The 25249-nt window shown below is 38.4% G+C and overlaps 1 protein-coding gene across 34 annotated transcripts in view; it reads right to left on the bottom strand.

Annotated features, from left to right (window-relative positions):
- Positions 1 to 25249, bottom strand: part of Pbrm1 (polybromo 1) — a 126646-nt gene that overhangs the window by 86191 nt on the left and 15206 nt on the right. For all 34 annotated transcript variants that reach the window (XM_070018554.1, XM_070018557.1, XM_070018544.1 and 31 more), the window contains 5 exons: positions 22763 to 22910; positions 14196 to 14339; positions 9609 to 9725; positions 4800 to 4868; positions 711 to 809 (listed from right to left, as the gene is read on the bottom strand). In XM_070018554.1, coding sequence (XP_069874655.1) covers positions 711 to 809; positions 4800 to 4868; positions 9609 to 9725; positions 14196 to 14339; positions 22763 to 22910 — 577 coding nt within the window. The remainder of the gene's footprint in view (positions 1 to 710; positions 810 to 4799; positions 4869 to 9608; positions 9726 to 14195; positions 14340 to 22762; positions 22911 to 25249) is intronic.

Genomic DNA, 25249 nt, shown 5'->3' with positions numbered 1-25249 from the left:
GCTGTGGCCCAAGCAGTAGAGCGCTCGCCTTGAGCTGAAGAGCTCAGGGACAGTGCCCAAGCCCAAGTTCAAGCCCCACGACTGACCAAAAAAAAAAAAAAAGCACTAACCAAGTGCTGGTGGCTCATGCCTGTAATCTTAGCTACTCAGGAGGCTGAGATCTGGGGATGACAGCTCAAAGCCAACCTGGGCTAGAAAGTCTGTGAGACTCTTAGCTCCAATTAACCACCAAAAAGTCAGAAGTGGAGTTCTGGCAAGTGGCAGAGCACTAGCTTTGAGCAGAAAACCTAGGCACAGCACCCAGCCTTGAGATCAAGCCCCAGGACTGGCACACACACACAAAAAAGAAGTACTGACACAAGTACTATATGGATGTACCTTAAAAACATTATGCTAAATGAAGAAATCTTGTTACAAAGGTATCCATGCCATATACTACACATTTTTATAACATATCCAGAATGGACAAATGTACAGAGACAGAAAGTGGCTGTCTAAAGGGTGGGGAAGTTGGAGAAAAATGAAGAGTGACTGAAACTGATTGGAGTAATGGGCATACAACATTGTGAATATGCTAAAAATGATTACATTTTAAATGAATGAAATGTATGATATGTGAATTATAATTCAGTGAAGTTGTTATATAAAAATTATTGATCCTAACTTAAAGTATCTACTCTTATCAATGAAAATAACAACAAAAAACTAACCTTGAATACTTGAGAACCAGGCTCATTGTAAGTTTTGGCATTTTTTGCTAGGAGATCTATATCTTTGGCCATTGCGTGAATACTTTTGTAGCTTCCATTCTATAGTAAACAATAAAATAGAGCAATTTCTCTTAATGAAAGTTAAATAAATAGAACTTAAAAAAAGAAAGTAAAGAAATCCATATAGTTTTAAATTATCAATATATTGTAAGACTTCATTGGAAAATACATATGTGAACAATGTATGAAGTAATTTTCTCTTTTATTTTATTTTTTTTTGTCTTTCCTTTTTTGGTACTGGGGATCGAACCCAGGACGTTGCATTTGCTAGGCAAGCACTTTTGCCACTGAGCTACATCCCAGCCCTAATTTTCTCTTTTATAAATTATTACTAGTTCCCATTACAAGTAAGTTCACAGTGGTTACTATGTGCCAAGTGCTATTTTAGATGTTTCACACATTAATTCATTAATTCATATTAAATCATTCATTCAATATGATGTAAAATTACCTCCAGGCCATTTGAAGTAAAACATAAAATGAATCCAGCAAAGAGTTCTTACTATGTCACAGAGCTGTGACATTCCAAACCTCAGTCAGTCAAAAAATAACTGTAGGACACGCATATAGTTGGCCTCAATTTACAAGGGAAAGTAAGAAGGGACACACGCTATGTAAAAGGCATACATGACAAATGATAATACACAGAATAAAACAGGAAAAGTTCTAGAAAAAATAACCTGGGGCACGGTGAATGGTAGAACTGTATATACAAGGCCAAAAGAGGCAGAATCCAAAAACCAGGCAAGTTATTTTCTTTTCTTTTTTTTTCTTTTCTTCTTTTTAACTGTATTTTTTTTTCTTTTCTTTTTTGTTACTGGGGATCGAACCCAGGACGTTGCACTTGCTAGGCAAGCGCTTTGCCACTGAGCTACATCCCAGCCCAAGGCAAGTTATTTTCTACCAGGTATCAGAGCATTCATCTTATTTGGAGAGAATCCAGAATGGATGGAAGGTAGGAGTAATGAGAATAAAAGATGACTGCTTTACCAGAAGTCTGGCAGCATGGCAAAGAGAAATACCCATAGGCCAGCTAGTTCACATTAGCCTGAAAAGACTAAAGCAATGGCCAGAGAATGGCAGGAATTCATTCCTGACTTCTGCAGAGTAGGAGTATCTAACAGTAGACTAGAAAGCATCTAAGATCAACAGTGGAAAATGACAGTGGTAACAGACATGGCACAAAGACTCTGTGCATATCCCTGTTCTGCCCATTTTCTGAAGGGTAGTCCCCCAGTCATCTACTTTAACAATTCCGTAAGATAGTCAATATATTTTTCATAAATTCCCTTTTTGCCAAAGGTAGTCAGAGTTGATTATTTGGTTCAAGGATTAGGAAATGAGTTAAGTCTCTGAACAGTGGGATAGCAGGAAGAAAGCCAGGATCAAAAAGCAAGTTGTAGAAAGGACTAGACAGCTTCTCATCAGTGTAGCAGGAAAGATTATACCAATAATTAGTACATAAAATAATGATAATAGAGTTGGGTACTGTGGCTCAAGTGGTAGAGTGCTTGCCTTGAGCTAAAGAGCTGAGGGAGAGTGCCCAGGCCCAGAGTTCAAGCCCCACGACCGACAAAAAAATAAAAATTAAAATAGTACATAAGGGTAATAATAAAAGAAGGTGACTGTAGGCCTTTTGAAAGAAAGAAAATGATAAGCAAGAGAGAGAAGATAAGAGCTGACTTAGAGGCATTTAAAATCTGATTTTTTAAGCCAGGCACTGGTGGATCATCCTGGCAATCCTAGTTACTTAGGAGGCTGAGATCTGAGGATCAGGGTTCAAAGCCAGCCCAGGCAGGAAAATCTATGAGACTCTTTATCTCCAATAACCACCAGAAAATCAGAAGTGGCATTGTGGCTCAAGTGGTAGTGTGCTTGCTTTCAGCTGAAGAGCTCAGAGACAGTGCCCAGGCCCAGAAAGAAGTTCAAGCCCCACTACTGACAAAATAAATAAATAAATAAATAAAAATCTAATTTTTAGTATTATAAAGATATCATCTCCATAGATAGATGTTAGAAACTTCAATGCCAAGGAAGTCGCTCCCTTTTGCCAAATCGCTATGTAATCAGTTTCCTTGCTCAATGAGACTAATAAATACATCAAGTCTTCCTTTTTGCTTTATCTCCTGCAAGTAACAAATCCTTCTTTTTTTTTTTTTTTTTTTTGGGTCCGGTTGTGGGGTCTGAACTCTGGGCCTGGGCGCTGTCCCTCAGCTCTTCAGCTCAAGGCTGAAGTGCTCTACCACTTGAGCCACAGAGCCACTTCTGGCTTTTTTCTTTTTGCTTATGTGGTGTGAGGAATCGAACCCAGGGCCTCATGCATGCAAGGCAAGCACTCTACCACTGAGCCACCTTCCCAGCCCATAAATGTTTTTTTTTTTTTTTTGGTCCGGTTGTGGGGCCTGAACTCTGGGCCTGGGCACTGTTCCTCAGCACTTCAGCTCAAGGCTAGCGCTGTACCATTTGAGCCACAGCACCACTTCCAGCTTTTCTTTTCCTGCTTATGTGGTGCTGAGGAATCGAACCCAGGGCCTTATGCATGCAAGGCAAGCGCTCTACCACTGAGCCACCTTCCCAGCCCCAACAAACCCTTCTTATCCCGAGGATGAGTGACACACTGACTAGGGTCTCATCCTATAGGGCTATGTGAGATGGTTTACATATATCACCATAGACCTCCATGACTCAGCAAACAGGGCAGCTGACCAGTGACATAGTGATATACAGAGCTGGGAAAAAGAACTATAACATAAAAACTACATTTCTAAATGGCCAGGCAAAATAGTATACACCTTTAACTCCAGGAGGATCACAGTGTGAATGGCCCAGGCAAAATGCACAAGACTCTATCTAAAAAGTAACAGAAAAAATTTTTGTCCAAGTCCTTGGGCTTGAATTCAAGACTTGGGTGCTGTCCCTGAGCTTTATCCGCTCAAGGCTAGTACTCTACTACTAGAGCCACAGTTCCACTTCTGGCCTTTCAGGTGGTTAATTGGAGATAAGAGTCTTATGGACATGCCTGATTGAGCTGGCTTTGAACTGTAATCCTCAGATATCAGCGCCCAGAGTAGCTAAGATTACAGGCAGGAGCCACTGCATGTTTTATAGATTTAAAAAAAAAAAAAACAAACTTTAGATAAAGCAGGAGATAAAGCTTTTTAGTTTTAAAAAACTTTAGTTATTGGGCTTTACATCAAGAAATTCCTAATAAGCACTAGGCCCTTGTGTTCAAAACTCCAGTATTCTCTAAAACAAACTATTCTCACATGATTTCTCAGCATACCTTCCTTTAACCCTGATTATCAAGCTGTAAATGACAGTCACTCATTACTCAGTTAATATTTATTAAGTATTCCATGGTGACAATAAATATAGATAAGAGTTAAGAGCATAAACACTGAAGCTAGACTGTCTAGTTTCAAATTCTAGCTCTTGAGCAGGCTAACTTCTCCAGCCTTGCTTTTTAACCTGTAAAATGAGAATCATAATGGTTTATCTAGCCCATGGAGTTGTAAGAATGACTTAGTTAATATACACAAAGCACTTAAAACAGTGCTAGATATATAGTAAATATATGCTAGGTATAACTCCTGAGGAGAAATAGTGATGAGGAGGAAGACAGAAAAGAAGTATTTATGTTCATTGACCTTATACTCTATTAATCTGCTGTAACTCTTATTCTAAGATATCCTAAAGCTATTTGGAGGTAGATAAAATAAACGAGCTTTTATTGCCAAAATACCTTTCATAGTCACAAATGTCTACAATTCATCAAATTAATCCACTATTCACCTGCCCCCCATGGCAAAGACTAACACCTAAAATTATGCTCATATTAGGCAAAGGCTCAACCTCAAGTCCTAATTTTTGTCCTAAGACACAAGCCAAAGCTACAATTAGTAATGATCTTGTTTTTATTATTTGCTGATAACAAAACCCCTTAACAGAAACATCTGTTTCTTTGCTTTGTAAAAGCTCCTAGAAAGTCTATGGCAAATCTGCTCTAAAACAAATTGGTTACTTTCATACCTGTATCCTCTGGGCAATGGTCTTGAGATCTATAGGTTCCTTAATTATTGCATAATAGTCTGGATATTGCTGGAAGACAAAAACCAGGTATGCTCAATGAGTTAAATTACCCAACTGAATTCAAATGAAGTAACAATCCGTTCTTCAACCTGCATGAACAGCTTTATGAATTGCATGGCTAAAGACTAAGCTATATAGCCTATTGCTACATTTTATGTAATAGATGATTTGTGTGTCTGTGTGTGTGTGTGTATGTATGTTTTGGGGCTTAAAATCAGGACCTGCTTGCTTGAGCTTTTTTTTTTTCCCCCTCTCAAGGCTAGTGCTCTATCATTGGAGTCACAGATCCACTTCTGGCTTTTTTTGGTAGTTAATAGACAATCAGTCTCCAAGACTTTCCTGTCTAGCTGGGTTTAAACTTTGATCCTCAGATCTTAGCCTCCTGAATAGGTAGGATTAAAGGCATAAAACATTGGCATCTAGCTACTTTTATCATTTTTTTTACACAGGGTCTCACTATGTAGACCATGCTGGCTTCAAACTCTCTGTCCACCTGCCTTAGCTTCTAGAGTGATCAGATCACTAATATTTACTACTACCATGTTTGGCTATTAATATAATTTTAAGAAGCTTAAATGCTCAATAGCAGGTTACAGAAGTTTATATTTGGTATCTGATAGTTATCATTATACAAACAATTTGCTATAACGTAAGTCCTGGTCCTGGGCCTTAAACTCAGGGCCTGGCACTATCCCTGATCTATTGTGCTTAAGGCTGGTACTCTACCATTTCTGGCTTTTTGGTGGTTAATTAGAGATAAAAGTCTCATGGAAAATGGAAAGACTTGGGAAAAAAAAATTGTATTAAGCGAATGTAAGCTAGACCCAGAGAAACATAGATTACATGTTTTTCCCTCATTTATGGTAGCTAGAATATGCCTATAAATCTACAAGTAATCACACTGGGTGGTCAACAAGAGGTTACAAATTAATTAAGTGTAAAAGACTCTATGAGAGTGCAACTATTATAATTTAATTAATTAAATATAATTTAAATTTAATAATTTAAAAAGACTAAGTCAAAGTCCAACAAAATAAGTACCAGAAAATGGGTACTTGCAAGAGGGGAGAGTGGGGCAGAGTGGAGGGGGGTAGAAGAATGAAAAAGGGAAGTGGGAAGAATGCAGGCAAGAATTCACTGCATGTACCAGAGAACTGAGAAATATAAGAGAAGGGGTGGGTCAAAGAGGGGTGAAGATGTTGAAGTAGTAAAGATGTTGAAGTGGTGACACAGATCAAGATCACTGAACACATAAACTGCTTTGTTCAATTGCAAAAAATTCGATATATAATCTCAAATTAAGATAAGCAAGAAAAGGGATAGGTTGAGAGATGTGGGTGAGGAAAGGTGATCAAGACACACTGTATTCATAAACTGCTTCGGTGAATGGAAACTCCTTTGTACAACAACTTAAAGCTAATAAAAATATTAAAAATAAGTGTCATGGCTTTTCCTGCCTACCTGGCTTCAAACCATGATCCATCTTAATTTCCTAAGTAGTTAGGATTACAGTAATGAACCCCACTAAACACAGTATCTTTTTAAAATGTTAAGCTAAAAATTTTCTGAATAAAATTACACTTAAAAAATGTTTTTTGGGTGCTAGTCCTATGGCTCGAACTCTGGGACTTAGAACTGTCTCTGAGCTCCTTTTGCTCAAGGTTAGTACACTATCATTTGAGCCAGAGTACCACTTCCAGCTTTTTCTATGCTTAATTGGAGATAAAAGTCTCACTGACTTTTCCCGCCCAGGCTGCTTCGAACTGCAATCCTCAGATCTCAGCCTTGCTGAGTAGCTAGGATTACAAGCATGAGCCACAGGCGCCCAGCTTGAATTGCAAAAATGTTAAGGGCCAAAGACAATCTATTCGTGGAAAAAAGAATGAAGTGCGTTTTTGGAGGGAAGGAGAGGGAGTGATGGTTCTGGTCTTAAACTCAGAACCTTGACCTATTGCTTGGCTTTTTCATTCAAGACTGTCATTTTGAGCCATAGCTTAACTTCTGACTTTTTGTTGCTTAAATGGAGATAAGAGTCTCTTAGATTTGTCTGCCTATGCTGGCTTCAAACCTTGAGCCTCAGATCTGAGCCTCCTGAGTAACTAGAATTACAGGTGTGAGTCACCAGTGCCCAGCTTAGAAAAAGAAGTTATTTGATACACCCGTTACAAGCCTTTGTAATTTTGCAACCTAAATAATATAAATGTGTATTTCATACAAGCATTCAGAAGCATCCATCAAAAATCAGGTTCAAATTTTGTTAATGTTATGTTTAATGCATTAGTCATTCAGTTAAGGCAAGGCCTTTCAAAACGAAACTTTTTTTGGTGCAAATAACAGAGTCTGAATTCAGGGCCTTTCACTCTTGACCAGCTTTGTTTTACTCAAGGCTGTTACTCTACCATTTGAAGAACACCTATACTTTGGCATTTTTCTGGTTAATTGATGGTGAGCCTTGCAAACTTTTCTACCTGGACTGGCTTCGATCCATAGTAATCAGATCTCAGCTTTCTGAGATCTATGGACATAAGTCCCTGGTACTGGGCCAAAATAAAACTCATATGTGAGGTGGGGGTGGGAGGGGAGCTTACTGGGGACTAAACTCAGGGAGAACCCTTTGAACCAAGCCTTTAGGCATTTTTTGTGGGATTGGAAGCAGTATTGAGATATGAATTCAGGCCTTGTACCATTTAAGCCAAGCTCCAGCCCTATTGCTCTTGTGATTTTAGGATAGCCTTAAGTTTTGGATTGGGGCCTGCCTGATTTTCCTACTTATAGTCTTCTACATAGCTGGGATTATATGCATATATCATCACAGTTTAGTTGTTGAGATTAGAGTCTCATTAAATTTTTGTATAGGCTAGCATCAAACTGCAATCCTAAGTAGCTAAAATTATAGGCACGAACTATGGCCCCCAGGCCTCTACCCTTTCTTTCTTCAAGATGGGATCTCCAAGTTCCCTTCCAACTTCTCCTACCTCAGCTTTCTGAGTGGATGAGATTATAGGTGTATGCCATCAGACTCACCTCTCTAAGCAATTTCAGATTGACCACATACTAGCTCATCCTAACAAACTGCACATATTGAGGGATATCCCTGAGACTTCCATGATTGGTTCAGAGACATTTATTATCTGGAGCTCTTCTACAAATTTTGTTCTTTGGAGAAAATACCTGATGTTAACAAAAAAAAAAATCAAAACTTGTTTTTTCCCCAGATTAAAGAAGTTCAGGGAAGTCAAACTGTGCCTTGTTTCATATCCAAGAACAATTAAAATGGCTACAGATCTAACTCACATCTAGCCTGTGAAACAACAAAAATTTCCATGGCTCCAGCATTTTTAAATATCTAAGAAACAGTGTACATTATGAAGTATTCCTTGGGATAGCACTTAACTCTCATTGTGATCATTTACTTCTGTATCTACTTTATTCCTAACCCACTGAATTTCCTGAGGACAAAGATTCTAACTTTGTTAAAAAAAAAGTACTTTCAACTGATGAATGGCATGCAGCTTTTCACATGAGTCACTGACAAAACTAGTTATTTAAAATAATGGGATAAAAACCGTACAAAAAATAAATAAAATAATAGGGTATCTTGATTGGTGTAGAACAGTTATAACATATTGGCAATACAATATATAATCATTGCTATCATAGGTATTCATGTAATAAACTATTCATAGTATGACTTAAAATTTTAAGACAAAAAAATATAACAAGTCTTCAGAAAACTAAACATAGAATTGGTGTATAATGACAATGCCACTTTGGTATATATAATAAGTAAATAAGTAAAAGGAGTAGGGTCTTGAAGAGATGTGTGCACCCACATTTAGAACAGCATTATTCAAATATCTAAACATGGAAGCAATCCAAATATGACATAATAGTTAAGCAAAATGTGATACATAGACACTGGAATATCATTCATCCTCAAAAAGAAGAAAGTCTGACCTCATAACAAAGATAACTCCTAAAAATATTATGGTAAGATAAGTAATCATAAAGACAAATACAGAATTGGTTCCCCCAGCTCTCCAATTGACACTGAACTCAGAGCCTTCAGTATGTTAAACAAGGCCACATTTCCAACCTTGGCTTTTCTTATATGGAATACTTAAAGAGTAGTTTAAATCATGAAACAACATGAAACACAAAAAATAGCCTATTATATGAATGATTATTGTATTATATATACTTTAAGTCAACAAAGTCCAAAGAAAGCAGAAGGAACTATATAATTAGAATAGAATTTAAGTAAGTCATAATTTAAAAATATACACAATAGAAAAAAATCATGGCAAAAGTAGAATGGTAGTTTAGGAACTTGGGGATGAAAGAAGTGGACTTGGTACCTAGTGGGTATGGAGATTCAGATTTGGAGATTTATAATAATGTAAAATTTAAAAAAACAACAAAAAATCTAATAGCTAGCCAGGTGACAATGGCTAGGTGTCATGCCTGTAGTCCTACCTATTTGGAAGGCTGAGAATGTGAGGACTGAGATTGTAACTAATGCAAGCAAAAATATTCCAGAGAACTCTCAACTCTGTCTGGCATTCCAACCCATATGAAGGACTGTGGTTTTCAGTTCAACTCCATTTCCATGGAAGGAAGCTGGCTATAGTTACTTGTGATTCCAGCAACAACGGGAAGCCTAAAGTAGCTGCATTGAGCCTACCCAAAGGACAGGGGAGAAGTCTATCTGAAAAATAACCAGTCATATCACTTACTCATATCACTTACCACTTTAGAAGGCAGTTTCTGAAAAAGTTCACTGATGAGCCGTCCTGATGGATTTGTGGCTACAACTATGGCTTCAAGAAGCTGCTCCAAGATCTCCTTCAGGTAACTTGGAGAAGACTTATAAGGGCAAGGGAAAAGGAGGGGAGAAAAAAGTACTTTATGAAGAAGACCAACTTCTAAGTAGTATTAAATTTAACTTTCAATAATACCATGAAAAGCTCCAATGCTAGCTGAACATTGGAGGTTCATGCCTGTAGGACTGATAGGAAAGACTACAATTCAAGATCAGCTTGGACTGAAGAGTTTACAAGACCCCTTACTTAACTGAGAAGTTGACCTGGTGTTATCTTGTTATCCTAACTATGACCAAAAGCCTAAAATAGGCAGATTATGGCCCACATGTACACATAGGCAAAAACCAAAATAAAGGGCTGAGAAATGAGGCTCAGCAGCTGAACATGTTCTGGTAATCAAAAGGCCCTAAGTTCAAACCCCAGTATTACCAAAACAAACAAAAAAGCATGCTTTAATGCTTTACATAGAATTGCATCCCTAAAATAGCTTATATGAAAACTAGTGATGTTCTCTATTTTTATTTCTGTAACTAAACCACTTGGATCAGATCCTTTACTGAACTCTATTCCACAATAAACATTTTAAAAACAAAGTTCAGGGCTGGGAAGGTAGCTCAGTGGTAGAGTGCTTGCCTTGCATGCATGAGGCCCTGGCTTCAATTCTTCAGCACCACATAAGCAGAAAAAGCTAGAAGTGGCGCTGTGGCTCGAGTGGTAGAGCACTAGCCTTGAGCTAAAGAGCTGAGGGACAGTGCCCAGGCCCAGAGTTCAGGCCCCATGACTGGCAAAAAAAAAAAAAAAAAACAAAGTTCAAGCACCACGTGTGAAATAATGAAAATGCTTATATACATTTTTTAGGATATTAGTAACTGAGTTAGAGAAAACATGCCATATAATACGTGGTCATTTCCATATACTGATATGATGGTATTCTAGTAAGACAATAATTACAAACATAGAGTTGGGCTTATAAACTAGTAATCAGTGCTCTGCTAGGACTAATAACTGAATTCAAGTTATGTCAAAACTGAGTAGAGATGTACACCATTTCTGCTCTTCAAACTGACTGGGCTACACATAGTTACACTTAGTTTAATTACTGTTTAAATATGGCAAAGTATATGTCTAACAGAGTACTTGGCCAAGAAAGTCTAAATTTGAAGCAAGTTTCTAGTGTGCAATAGGATATCACTGTCAAGGTTTATAATGAATGGCACTTCATATTCAAACTATGTTATTTATTTATTTATTTATTTTATTTATTGTGTGTGTATGTGCGCTCGCATTCGCGCACGCACAGGAACACACATGCTGGTTCTGGGGCTTGAACTTAGGGCCTGAACCCCGTCCTTACAGTTTGTGCTCAAGGCTACTACTACTCTACCACTTGAGCCACAGCTCCACTTCTGGCTTTTTGGAGGTTAACTAGAGTTTAGTGTCACAGATTTTCCTGTCTGGGTTGGCTTCCAACCACAATCCTTAGATCTCAGCCACTTGAGTAGTTAGGATTATAGGCATAAGCCACCTGTGTCCGAATGTTGAGTGAAAATGAAATTAAAAGTTGGATATTTATCTGTACTTTAAGGTCCTATACTGAGATTTAATCTCAAAGCCTTGTTCTACCTCATTTTGCTTTTATTTTCCAGATAGCATCTCAAAATTTTTGTATAGAACTGACCTCAGATTCATTATCTCCTACCTATACCTAAGCAGTTTTGACTATGGGTATACAGTACCATACATGGATTATTTGTTAAGAAGAAATCTCATTAATTTTTTTGCCTAAGCTGGCATTGAACTCGGATCTTCTCATTTCTATTTCCCAAGTAGCTGGAATTATGATGTGAACCAACATACCTGGCTCTTTTGAATTATAAAAGCACTGGTATTGCCAGTGGCTCACACCTATAATCCTAGCTCCTGAGGAGGCTGAGATGTGAGGATCATGGTTCCAAGCCAGCCTGGGGAGAAAAATCATCAGATTCTTATCTGATGATTAACCACCAATATAGCCCAAGTGGAGGTGTGGTTTAAGTGGTAGAGTAAAAAAGTAAAAAAGCTAAGTAAAAAAGCTAAAGGAGAGCACCCAGGCCAAGTTCAAGCTCCAAGACTGGCATAAAAAAAAGGGGGGGAGGAATAGCAATGTTCTGCAATTAATAGTCCTTTCCTCTTAAACCAACTAGCTCCTTTAGAAACATGTTACAGGTAACCAGAGAGTAGGTTTTAACCATTTTATACAATCCATCTATACAATCAATCCACATTCCAACAAAGCAAATCTTGTCTCATAAATAAGAAGCTTGTCAAGTGCCAATAGCTTCCACCTGTAATCCTAGCTACTCAGGAGGCTGAGATCTGAGGATCACAGTTCAAAGCCAGCCACAGCAAGACAGTCCATGAGACTCTTATCTCCCATTAACCACCAGAAAACCAGAAGTGGCGCTGTGGCTCAAAGTGGTAGAGTGCTAGCCTTAAGCTGAAAAGCTCAGGGACAGTGTCCATGCCCAGAATTTAAGCCCCACGACTGACCAAAAAAAGAAAAGAAAAGAAAAAAAGCTTGAAAACGCCTTTGCCTTTTACAAAAACTTTTGGGCTAGGAAGATGCTTGGAGGGCTAGTAAATGTTTAAGATACTCTGAATTTCTCATCAATTATACAAATAAAATACAAAATAAATATAGACACGTCCTAAATATAGGCGTTTTTAATCATTAATTTTATTAACTATAGTAAGGTCTGCCTAACCAGGCAATGTTCATAACTAAGAGTAAAATTCCAGGAAATACCTATTGTGTGTTGTCATCTAACTAATTCTAATCACTTAACTTCTTCAAAGAAATTAAAAAAGTACCTACAATTATAGTTTGAGACCCCCAAGAAGTTTGAGAAATTTATCCACTTAATGTTTCTTTTGGTGCTGGAGTTCCAAAACAGGCCTATCTAGGTAATTTTTTGGAGAAAGTAAAATGTCTTGTATTGTGTTTATCATTTATCTGCTGAAGAGGTTCTATTGTGATTCTATTTTTCTTTTCTTTTCTTTTTGTCAGTTGTAGGGCTTGAACTCTGGGCCTGGGCACTGTCCCTGAGCTCTTCAGCTCAAGGTGAGCTCTCTACCACTTGAGCCACAGTGCTACTTTCCAGTTTTCTGGTGGTAAACTGGAGATAAGAGTCTCACAAACTTTTCTGCCTGGGCTGGCTTTGAACTGAAATCCTCAGATATCAGCATCCTGAGTAGCTACGATTACAGGCATGAGCCACCAGTGCCGGGCTTTTTTTTTTTTTTGATTCCTAAACATTTTTTCTTTCTGAAAATATTTACCCCTACCTACATAAAGCATAACCTAGACACCAAAGATAGATGGAGAAATATTTGTGTCTTTTTTTGAGACAGGGTCTCACCACATAGCTCAGGCTAACTGAAATTCATGATTCTTCTTTCTCTACCTCCTAAGCACTGGAATTACAGGCATGTACCTACAAGGTGCATTTGAGTAACTATCATGATATTTTTGAGATGACAGAAAATAAACATGTAAACTAATAAGTTATTTCACATATGGCGATTAAAAACTGAGAACTACAGAACAGAATAATGTGATAATGAGGCAATATAAGAGTAAAAGGGGGGAAATGGAGACCATTTGAAACAGGGTAATCAGTAAAGTCCCCTTTCAATTGACATGATTTTCACAGTTGGAATGATTTTAAAAAGTCAGTCATAGGAAAAGCCAAAGGAGTCACATTCTAAGGAGAGGTAAAAATGACTACAACATTTCAGAGGAAGGAACACTTCTAGCATGTCCTAGGATTAGTCTTTTCTTCTTGGTCATGGGGCTTAAACTCTGGGCCTGGGCACTGTCCCTAGTTCTTCACCTCAAGGTAAGCACTCTACCACTTGAGCCACAGCGCCACTTCCAGTGTTTTCTGATTATGTGGTATTGAGGAATCAAACCCAGGGCCTCATGCATGCAAGGCCAAGCACTCTACAACCGAGCCACCTTCCCAGCCCAGGATTAGTCTTAAAATTTAAAAATACTGTTAAGGTGCCAGGTGCTGGTGGCTCACGCCAGTAATCCTAGTTGTACTCAGGAGACTGAGCTCTGAGGATCACGGTTCGAAGCCAGCTGGGGCAGAAAAGTCCCTGTGAGACTCTTATCTTCAATTAACCACTCAAAAATGGAAGCAGTGCTGTGGCTCAAGTGGTAGAGCAGTAGCCTTGAGCACAGAAGTTCAGGGATAGTATCCAAGCCTTGAGTTCAAGCCTCATAACTGACCAAACAACAACAACAACAAAAATCTGCTTAAGATGTTTCTACTAAAAACCTGTATGGCACACACTGTCCAAGATCACTTGAAACTGAGAGTCAGGCTCTCTACATGTCCATTTACCCTCCCAGTTACCAATACAACAGCAGAGAAAACATAGCTCTGCATAACAATTGAGAAGGAATCATAGGCAGTGTTCCTAATCACTATCATAGCCAATCCATCACTGGTTTGAGCTTCACACTTACTCCTTCAGTCACTGTGCCTCGATTATCTTGCCCATCATCATCATCATCTTCATCATCTGCTTCTCCTTTCTGAACAAATTCATTTCTTGTTCGAAGATACAAATCCCAGAGTTTGCAAGCAGCTTTATATTCAGGAGAATCTGGCTGTATATTAGTAAAGAGAAAAAGGGGGAAAAATCATTTTAGTATTTTATTGCAAATCAATAAAGTTAAATCATAAGCCTAGTGTAGGTGGCTCACACCTGTAATCCTAACTACTCAGGAAGCTGAGAACCAAGGAACATGGTCTGAAGCCAGCCCAGGCAGGCCAAATCCACAAGAATCATCTCCAGTTAGCTGGCAAATAGCCTGAAGTAGAGCTGTGGCAAAAGTGGTATACAGTTACTTTTTTGGGGGGGAGTGGGGTCGGTCGTGGGGCTTGAACTCTGGGCTTGGGCACTGTCCCTGTGCTCTTCAGCTCAAGGTGAGCGCTCTTCCACTTGAGCTACAGTGCCACTTCCAGTTTTCAAGTGGTTTATTGAAGATAAGAGTCTCATGGACTTTCCTGCCCGGGCTGGCTTTGAACCAAAATCCTCAGATCTCAGCCTCCTGAATAGCTAGGATTACAGGGAGAGTTACTCTTAAGCAAAAAGAGCTTAGGGACTGCCCAGACCCTGAGTTCAAAACCCAGGATCGGCACAAAATTAAATAAGCAGGGCTAGGAATGTGGCAGAGTGCTTGCCTAGCATGCATGAAGCCCTGGGTTCAATTCCTCAGTACCACATAAACAGAAAAAGCCAGAAGTGGTGCTGTGGCTCAAGTGATAGTGCTAACCTTGATCAAAAAAAGGTCAGGACACTGTCCACGCTCTGAGTTCAAGTCCCAGGACTAGCTAAATAAATAAATAAGCAAATAAAGCTAAAATATGTTCCATTAGAAATTGGTATTTTTAATTAATTGACTTTATTGTTATTATAGAGGGGATATACAGAGGGGATTACAATTACCTGAGTCAGGTAATAAGCATATTTCCTTTCCTACAGTATCTTCTGTTCCCTCATTCTCTCCCAGTTTCTTCCTTCCTTCTCCACTCACGTGTTGTATACAATGTCCAGTGAGCGCCACTACTGTACTTTTTCAACCTTTTTCCCTTGAGTTCTGTGCCCTCCCCGCCACCCTCATGAAAATATATACATGAATACATCATACATAAGGTAAAGAAGACAGACTCATCAAAAAAAAACTAAGAAAAAAATCATTTCCATATTTTGGAGTTCATTTCAGTATGTTTATTATTTTATATAAATATGAAGATGCATTTAGGAATTACAGTACCCTCTTTGAGTCTCACTGTGTATATCTAGACTCCTGTATAATTTATCATATCCTGTGTATTTTAGATCTCATTCTGCATACTAGAGAGAACATGCATTGTCTCTTTGAGCTTGGCTTACCTCACTTAACATAATTTGTTCTAGTTCCATTCATTTCCTTGCAAATGACATTATTTTATTGTTATGCCTGTGTAAAATTCCATTGTATATAGGTACCACATCGTTTTGGATGCCTCATCTATTGTGGTGTACCTGGGCTGTTTTCAAATCTTAGCTACTATGAATAGTGCTGCAATGAACATGGATGGTCAGGTGTCTTTATCACAGCCTGGCTCATGATGTCAGGGTAGATGCCCAGGAGTGGTATGGCTGGGAAGATCTATGTTTAGCTTTTTTTTAGGAACCTCCAGACTGCTATCCAGAGTGGATGTACTAGTTTATATTCCCACCAACAATGCAATAGGATTCCTTTTTCCCTGCATCCCTACCAACATTTGTTGTCAGCCTTCACAATGTTGGCCAATCTAACTGGGGTGAGAATCTCGAGTTGTTTTGATTTGTTGCATTTCTTTTATGGCATATGCATTTCTTTTCCTTATGTATTTTTTCTTGCCATTCTTACCTCTTCTTTTGAGAAGTCTCTCCTTAGCTTCCTTGCCCATTTAGTGATTGGCTTATTAAGTTTAGGAAAAGCTAGTTTCTTAAACTCCTTGTATTGGATATTAGGCCTTTGATATACTGTTGGTAAAGATAATTTCCCAGTTGCTTGATTGCCTTTCTAGATTAGTACTATGTCCTTAGCTGTGCAGAAAATTGTTATTTTCATGTAGTCCCACATGTCAAGTCTCTTTCCTATTTGTTGTACTCCTGGGACTCTTCAGGAAGTTTCTATGTATACCTAGTAAGTTCTAATGTTCCTCCTACTCTCTTGTGCAGTAGTTCAAAGTTTCAAGTCTAACATTGAAGTCTTGATCCACTTTAAATTGATATTAGTGCATGATAACAAACAAGGATTGGGGCTGGGAAGGTGGCTCAGTGGTAGAGCGCTTGCCTTGCATGCATGAGGCCCTGGGTTCGATTCCTCAGCACCACATAAGCAAAAAGAAAAAAAGCCGGAAGTGGCACTGTGGCTCAAGTGGTAGAGCGTTAGCCTTGAGCTGAAGAGCTGAGGGACAGTGCCCAGGCCGAGTTCAGGCCCCATGACTGAACCCAAAAAAAAAATAAAAACAAAAACAAAAAAACCAACAAACAGGATTCACTTTTAGTTTTCTGCACAGGGATGTCCAGTTTTCCCAACACCAACTATTGAAAAGGCTATTTTTCCCCCACTGTATGCCTTTGAATCCCTTATCAAATATCAGATAACTAAGTATATTGTTTTATTTTTGGGTCTTCTAATCTATTCCATTGATCTTCAGGTCTATGTGCCAATACCAAGCTGTTTTCGTTATTATGGCTCTACAGTAAGAGTTTGAGATCCAGTATTGTGATACTACCCACAATGCTTTATTTTCTTGCCTAGTACTGCTCTGGCTATTCTAGGTCTTTTGTTGTTCCATATGAATTTTTGGATGGCTGTCTCTATCTCAGTAAAGAACATCACTGGGATTTTGATGGGAATTGCACTGCATATCACTTCTGGCAATACGGCCATTTTCACAATATTGATTCTACCTATCCATGAACATGGAAAATCTTTCCATTTCCTGGGGTCCTCTTTGATTTCTTTCTTCAGATTTTTATAATTTTTGCTAAAAAAAAGTCTTTCCTGTATTTGATTAGGTTAATTCCTAGGTGTTTTTTTTGTTTGTTTTGAGACTATTACAAATGGAATTGTTTTCATGATTTCCCTTTTTGCTTGTATATTGTTGGTGTACAGAAAAACTATTGATTTTTATGGGTTAATTTTGTATCCTGCTACTTTGCCAGAATGATTGATCAGCTCTAGGAGCTTGGAGATGGGAGTTTTTTGGTCCTTTAAGTGTAAGATCATGTCATCTGCAAATAGGTAGTTTGATTTCTTTTTTCCCTATGTGAATCTCTTTTATGTCCTTTTCTTGCTTTGTTGCACTGGCTAGGAATTCCAGAACTATATTGAAGAGGAATGGAGAGAGTGGACATCCTTGCCATGTTCCTGATTTTTGGGGAAATGGTTTTAGTTTTTTCCCATTCAGTATGATGTTGGCTGTTGCTCTGTCATATACAGCCTTCATTAAGGAATGTTCCTTCTATTCCTAACTTCTCCAAAGCTTTTTTTTTTTTTTTTTTTTTTTGGTCTGTCGTGGGGCTTGAACTCTGGGCCTGGGTTCTATCCCTCAGCTCTTCAGCTCAAGGCAAGTACCCTACCACTTGAGCCACAGCACCACTTCTGGTTTTCTGAGTGGTTTATTGGAGATAAGAGCCTCATGGCCTTTCCTGCCCAGGCTAGCTTTGAACCAAGATCCTCAGATCTCAGCCTCCTGAGTAGCTAGGATTACAGGTGTGAGCTCCGAAGCTTTTAAGATAAATGGATGTTATATCTGCCTTTGGCTCTGCTGATGTGGCGAATTAGAAATTGGTACTTTTTTTTAAGGCACCATTTTGAAAAAGTGGTTATCTATAAACTGTAAAATGATTATGATGAGAAGATGAATGAGGTTTATTTCCTCTTAAGAAAATAACGGCATAGTTGAACATTGGTGGCTCACGTCTATAATCCTAGCTACTCAGGAGGCTGAGATCTGAGGATTGCGGTGTGGTTTGGTTCAAAGCCAGCCCAGGCAGGTAAGTGTATGAAACTCTTATCTCCAATAAAAACCACTAGAAAACCAGAAGTGGTGCTGTGGCTCAAGCCGTAGAGCGCTTGCCTTGAGCTGAAGAGCACAGGGATAGAGCCCAAGCCCAGAGTTCAAGCCCCATGACCGACCAAAATGAAAAGAAAAGAAAAGAAAAGAAGGGAGGGAGGGAGGGAGGGCATGGTAATTTTTTTTTCTTTTTTTGGTGATACTTGGAATTGAACTCTGGGCCTAAGTGATGCCCCTTAGTATTTTCACTCAAGGCTACAGTTCTATCACTTTAGCCATAGGCCATTTCCAGTTTTTGGGTTGTTAATTGGAGATAAGAGTCTTATGGAGTTTCCTGCTTGGGTTGGCTAAGAACTTTGATCCTCTTACCTTAAGTCTCCTGAGTAGCCACTGGAACCCAACAAACTATATGTTTTTGTTTTGTTTTTTTTCTGTTGTTGTTTTTGATATGATAGTCCAGAGGCTTGAACTCAGGGCCTGGATGCTGTCCCTGAGCTTGTGTTCAAGGCTAGCTTTCTACCACTTGAGCCACAGTACCACTTCTGCCTTTTCTGAGTAGTTTTCCTGGAGATTAGAATGTTTTGGACTTCCTGCCCACAGAAACTGCAAATCTTGGACCTCAGCCTCCTGAGTAGCTAGGATTATAGGCATGAGCCACCAACACTTGGCAAAACTGCATATTTTTTAATTTTTAATTTTTATTGTTATTATAGAGGTGATATATAGAGGAGTTACAGTTATGTATGTTAGGTAAAGAATATATTTCTTTATGGACAATGTCACCCCTTCCCCTCACTCTCTCCCAGGTTTTCCTTCCTGTCTCTACCCACAAGTTGAGTAGTTCATTTTCAACATAGTGTCTACTGCTACTATTGTTTACTTTTTCCTAAAGGTTGGCAATCTACCACTTGAGCCACACCTCCACTTCAAGCTGGTTAATTGGAAATAAGAGTCCCTGAGACTCATCTTTCTGCTCAGGCTGGCTTTGAACTGTGATTGTCAGATGTCAGTTTCCTGAGGATTACAGATGTGAGTGGCCTTAACACTTTTCTTTTAAGGGTCTGAGAGTCAATGTTTTAGGTCTTGTAGTACAAATGGTAGCTGTTATAGCTATTCAACTCTCCTTGTAGCACAAAAGCAGACAAAGGTGACTCATAAGCAATGTGCATGCATGGGTTCCAATGTAGCCTCCTCAAAGGACCCTAAACTTTGAATTTCATAGAACTTCCATGGCCTGAAATATCACTTTCCTTTTTATCCCTTGCTCCCAACACTAAACAACTGACAACCATTATTGGATTAAAGACTGTACAGAGAAAAGGCAGAACTGGCTAATCCTGATGCACAGATCTATGCCTGTGTTTAGCATGTGATGCACAAGAAACAGCTAAAACTTTCATCCTGGCCCTCAAGTAGTTAAATCACTAGTTGCAGATCCAACTGAATCTAATGAAACAAATGAATGAAACCAATTCATTCAGAGCTGGAAATGAATGAATGAATGAAATAGATTTCATAGGCACTCTAGAAATAATTTCCTTTAGGTTTGATTCCACCACTACAGTTAAGTGTACTCATGTATTCATATGAGGTTTCAGATTTTCATATTTCTTTTTTCCCATCACATTTCAGCTTCTTGAAATATTCACACACAGAGAGAAAAAAACAACATTAAACTGCATGTTTTAAAAGCATTCTAAAATCAAATTATTTATGTCCTATTCAATTACAGGAGGACAAAGTTGAAGATAAGAGATTTGCTAAATGAAAAATGATTATTTTACATAATCCCTCTGTACACTACCTTTATAAGAACAATTAAAAAATAAAAATTAAAAAAGATTACTAATGTATTATGAAAGCCAATTTAAAGGATAAAACATTTTAAAAATGGAAGTATTTTTCATTAAAAGAAATTTCCATATACTGTTTGTAAGATACACATCAGCATTCAAAGAATATGACAAGTTCAAAGTATAATAGAAAAACCTAATAAACACTAACTTAAAGCTGATACAACTATATCAGTATCAGATTAACTAGACTTCAAATAAAAGGCATTACTAGCAATGTAAGGGAATACCACACAATGGTTAAAAAAAAGTCTAACATAACAATGTAAAGCAAGTTTGTTCCTATTTGCATAGTTTCAAAATATATAAAGGACACAACTGTAATCCTAACTATTCAGGAGGCTGAGATCTGAGGATCATAGTTCAAAGCCAGGAAAAGTCAGGGCAAGAAAGTCCGTGAGACTCTTATCTCCAATAAACCACCAGAAAACCAGTAGTGGCATTATGGCTCAAGTGGTAGAGTGCTAGCTAGCCTTGAGCTGAAGAGCTGAGCGACAGCGCCCAGGCCCAGAGGTCAAGCCCCATGACCAACAACAACAAAAAATATATATTGGACATAAGAGATTTTAATATACTTCATTCCATCCAGTAATTGGATAGAAATGGGTACATCAGTAAGGATAGAAAAGATTTAACAATGGTATTAACAGGCAGAGAATATGACCTAATGAAGACATGTATAGCTTTTTATCAAACAAATGACATTTTTGTAAAATTCATAAAATTCATAGTAGCATTATTTATGAAAGGCAAAAGTGAAGATCAGATGTCCAATAACTAGAGAATAAACATGTTGACATCCATGCAATACAGTAATATTCAGTCATAAAAAGAATGAGGTACTGATACATATCAAAACATGAATGATCTTGCAATATCCTAACAGGAAAATCCACACAGAAAGTAGATAGTGGCTGCCAAAGAGAGGGGGGAATACGAAGTGCCTGCTACTAAGAATGATTTTTCTTTGGGGGTTAATGAAAACGTTCTGGAGTTAGATAGTGGTAATGGATACACAATTTTGTAAGTAACTAAATAGATCTTAGTTCTGTATTTTAAGAATGTATGTGAATTTTATGCCATTCAAAAATATATCTTAAGATAGATAAATCTTAAAAGTAAATCGAATGAAATATTCATATTGTCTTTGAAAAGAAATGTTTAACACTTTACAATAGTACATTAAGAAAACTTAAATAATTGAAGATATACTAAATTCACAGATTGGAATAGTTCACATCAGTATTATGTCAATTCTTCCTAATATGTTCAATAGAGACAAGGCAATGCCAACATTTTTTTTTAAACATATTGACTTAATATATTAATTGTAAAATGTGCAAGGCAGGAGCAGGAACTTCTAGCCTGAGTAAGTCCTGAGAAATCTTTTGGTTCATGATGGAGCAGACATGTTTTGTGTGTTTTTCTTGGACTGCCCAAGGCCATCTGCCTGTATTGAAAACTTTGTATGGCTTGTGAATGATGTTATAAACCCCAAATGGTCCTGGCAGAAAAAAGGTTCCCCAGTCCAGTACAGAAAAAGGCAAAGGGTAGAGTCTAGTTAAAATGTTTTCTTTATCAGATAAAGAATTGTCCAGGTGCCAGGTGGCTCATGACTGTAATCCTAGCTACTCAGGAGGCTGAGATCTAAGTATTGCAGATCAAAGAGCCTGGGCAGGAAAGTCCATGAGACTCTTATCTCCAACCGACCACCAGAAAACCAAAAGTGGTGCTGTGGCTCAAGTGGTAAAGCACTTGCCTTGAGCAGAAGGGCTCAGGGACAGCACCCAGGCCCATAGTACAAGCCCCACTACTGACCAAAAAAAAAGAATTTTGAAGCCACAGTAATAAACTAGTCTGAGGAACAAAAGCAGCTCCATAAAGACACAGAAATGAAGGTAGTACTGATATTGCAGACAGAAGTAGAGGATGGTTCCTATCATACCTTTTGGAAAAAAATCTAGCTCCCAATACCACATAAAAATTAAACCCAATTGCACTAAATGCTTATAAATTAAAAAACTATAAAATAGTGTTAGAAGAGAAATTTCTGAAACAAGACACAAAAGTATGTATCATGAGAATGATAAATTTAATTTTACTAAAATAAAAAAATGTCTGTTCATCAATAAAAATACCATAAAATAGAGGCGGGGGTTTAGCTCAGTGGTATAATGTATGCTTAGTGCTTGAGGCCCTCGATTCAATCCCTAGCACTCAAGAAAAAAAAAGACATAAGATAGATAAATAGTGAGGAAGAAAGCTGAGCAAGAGCAAGAAGCTCAAATTTCAAGAAAAAAATTAAAAGTTGGGTGCCAGTAGCTCACACCTATAATGCTAACTACTCTACTCAGGAGACTGAGATATAAAGATCATGGTTCAAATCATCCAGAGCAGAAAAATCTCCAATTAACCAGCAAAAACTTGGAACCGGAGTAGTGGCTCAAATGCTAAACCATTAACTATGAGCAAGAGAATCCAAGCTCAAAGCCCTGAATTCAAGCTCCAACATAGGGAGTAGAAATGACAAACTCAAAGAGAAATCACTACTAATCACTACTATTAAAAAGTTAAACAATGATCAAGGTGGATACCTTCCATTTGTGATGCATTCTTACCTTATAATAGGCCTTTGCATTGTTAAAAAGCAGCTGGAAGTCAGCAGTCAGCAGATTAACATCATCATACTCTTCCATTTTTAGTTTCTGTTGAATTTTCATCAAGTCAATGGGCTGAGATACCACTTCATAATAGTCTGGCTGATTTCTGTTACAATTTAAATATTTTTAATGATAATAATATAAAGTACATAAAAAGTTATATTTTGAAATTTGTGGTAGCATACAGCATTCCATTTGATAGACCAAATTAGAATTTGCCATCAGATTTACTCCCATTATCAGAACTAAAAATTTAAAAAGCAAGGTACAGATGTGTTATCTTTCCACAGTGCAAATTTAATGTTACAAAAACCTTTATTTAACATGTGATGGGCTAAATATGTAAAGTTTAAGACATCAGAATTAAGCTCACATCAATGATACCTTTTGTAAATAAAGATGACTTACCTTTCCTAGAGTTCAAAAGTAGGTAATATCAGATAAAGATTTAAAGCTCATTATAAACTTCCAAAATAGATTATCTTTCTCGATTTAATGACCACAGAACCTTTTCTTGTCAAGTTCTCTCAAGTACCTATTATTAATATTTTACTCTAATATCAACTAATAAAGTTACAAAGAAAGCCAGGAGCTAGTGGATCACACCCTGTAATCCTAGCTACAATCTGAGGATTGTAGTTTGAAGCCAGCCCAGGCAGGAAAGTTCATGAGACGCTTATCTCCAATAAACCACCAGAAAACTGGAAGTGGCACTGTGGTTCAAAGTGGTAGAGGTCTAGCCTTGAACTGAAAAGCTGAGTGACAGCGCCCAGGCCAGTTCAATGACCGACCCCCCCAAAAACAAAAAAAACCTAAAGTGGAGTTGTGGCTCAAAGTGGTAGAGCACTAGCCTTGAGCAAAAAGAACTCAGGAACAGTGCCTGGGCCAATTTCAAGCCCCACGACTGACCAAAAAAAAGGTACAAAAGAGAAAGGCAAATTTTTTGGCTTAAGGAATTTATCAAACATGAAAGGGTATATTTAGGGGGCTGGTAAGGTGGCTCAGTGGTAGAGTGCTTGCCTTGCATTCATGAGGCCCTGGGTTCGATTCCTCACCACCACATAAGCAAAAAGAAAAAAGCTGGAAGTGGCGCTGTGGCTCAAGCGGTAGAGTGCTAGCCTTGAGCTGAAGAGCTGAGGGACAGCACCCAGGCCCAGAGTTCAGGCCCCACGACTGGACCCTCGCCCCCAAAAAAAGAAAGGGTATATTCAAATGTGACCAAACTATATTTAAAAAGGTATAGAAATACTAGAGTAAAAATTTAGGACAGGGCTGAGAAGGTGGCAAGGGTATATTCAAATGTGACCAAACTATATTTAAAAAGGTATAGAAATACTAGACTAAAAAGTTAGGACAGGGCTGGGAAGGTGGCTTGGTGGTAGAATGCTTGTCTTGCATGCATGAGGCCCTGGGTTCCATTCCTCAGCACCACATAAGCAGAAAAAGACAGAAGTGGCGCTGTGGCTCAAGTGGTAGAGCACTAACTAGCCTTGAGCTGAAGAGTTTAGGGACAGAGCCCAGGCTCCGAGTTCAGGCCCCACGACTGACCAAAAAAAAAAAAAAAAAAAAAAATTTAGCCTGGCACTGGTGGCTCACACCTGTAATCCTAGCTACTCAGGAGGCTGAGATCTGAGGATCCTGGTTAAAAGCCAGCCTGGGCAGGAAAGTCCGTGAGACTCTTATCTCCAATAAACCACTAGAAAACCAGAAGTGACGCTGTGGCTCAAGCGGTGAAGAGCTGAAGAGCACAGGGACAGCACCCAGGCCCAGAATTCAAGCCCCTCGACCGAGAAAAAAAACAAAAACAAAAACAAAAAAAACTTAGGACAGTGGGACTAAGGATGTAGTTCTGTAGTGGAGCAGTTGGCTCACATGCCTGGGATTCAATCCTCAAAAAAAAGGAAAGATGGAAAAATTCAGGATAAAGGTTGTTAAGGTGGTAGGAAGTATATGGAGACACACAAGGGAAGTTCAAAGGCAATTATAATGGTAATTTTGTTGTTGTTGATAGGGGGCTTGAATTCAGGGCCTGAGCACTGTCTTTGAGCTTTTTCCACTCAAGGTTAGAGTTCTATCACTTTGAGCCACAGCACCACTTCCGTTTTTTTTCTAGTGATTAATTGGAAACAAGAATATTACAGACTGTCCTGACAGGGTTGACTTCAAACCACCATTCTCAGATCTCAGCATCCTGTGTAGCTAGGATTACAGGCTTGAGCCACTGGTGCCCAGCATCTGTTAATTTTAAGCAAAAGAAAAAGATTATCATTTTAAAGTCAGGCACCAACCAGTGTCTCATCCCTATAATCCTAGCTACTGAGGATTCTGACAGCTGAGAAGCACAGTGGGAAGCCAACCCTGGCAGAAAAGTCCATGACATGAGATTCTTATCTCCAATAAACTACTTAGAAAAAGCAAAGTGGTAGAGCCTCAAGTGGTGGAATA

This window comes from Dipodomys merriami, unplaced genomic scaffold, assembly GCF_024711535.1.
Source record: "Dipodomys merriami isolate MVZ:Mamm:240054 unplaced genomic scaffold, mDipMer1.0.p SCAF_13, whole genome shotgun sequence".
Classification (NCBI taxonomy): Eukaryota; Metazoa; Chordata; class Mammalia; order Rodentia; family Heteromyidae; genus Dipodomys; species Dipodomys merriami.
The sequence above is the reverse complement of the archived record's forward strand: the minus strand, read 5'-3'. Positions and strand labels throughout refer to the sequence as shown.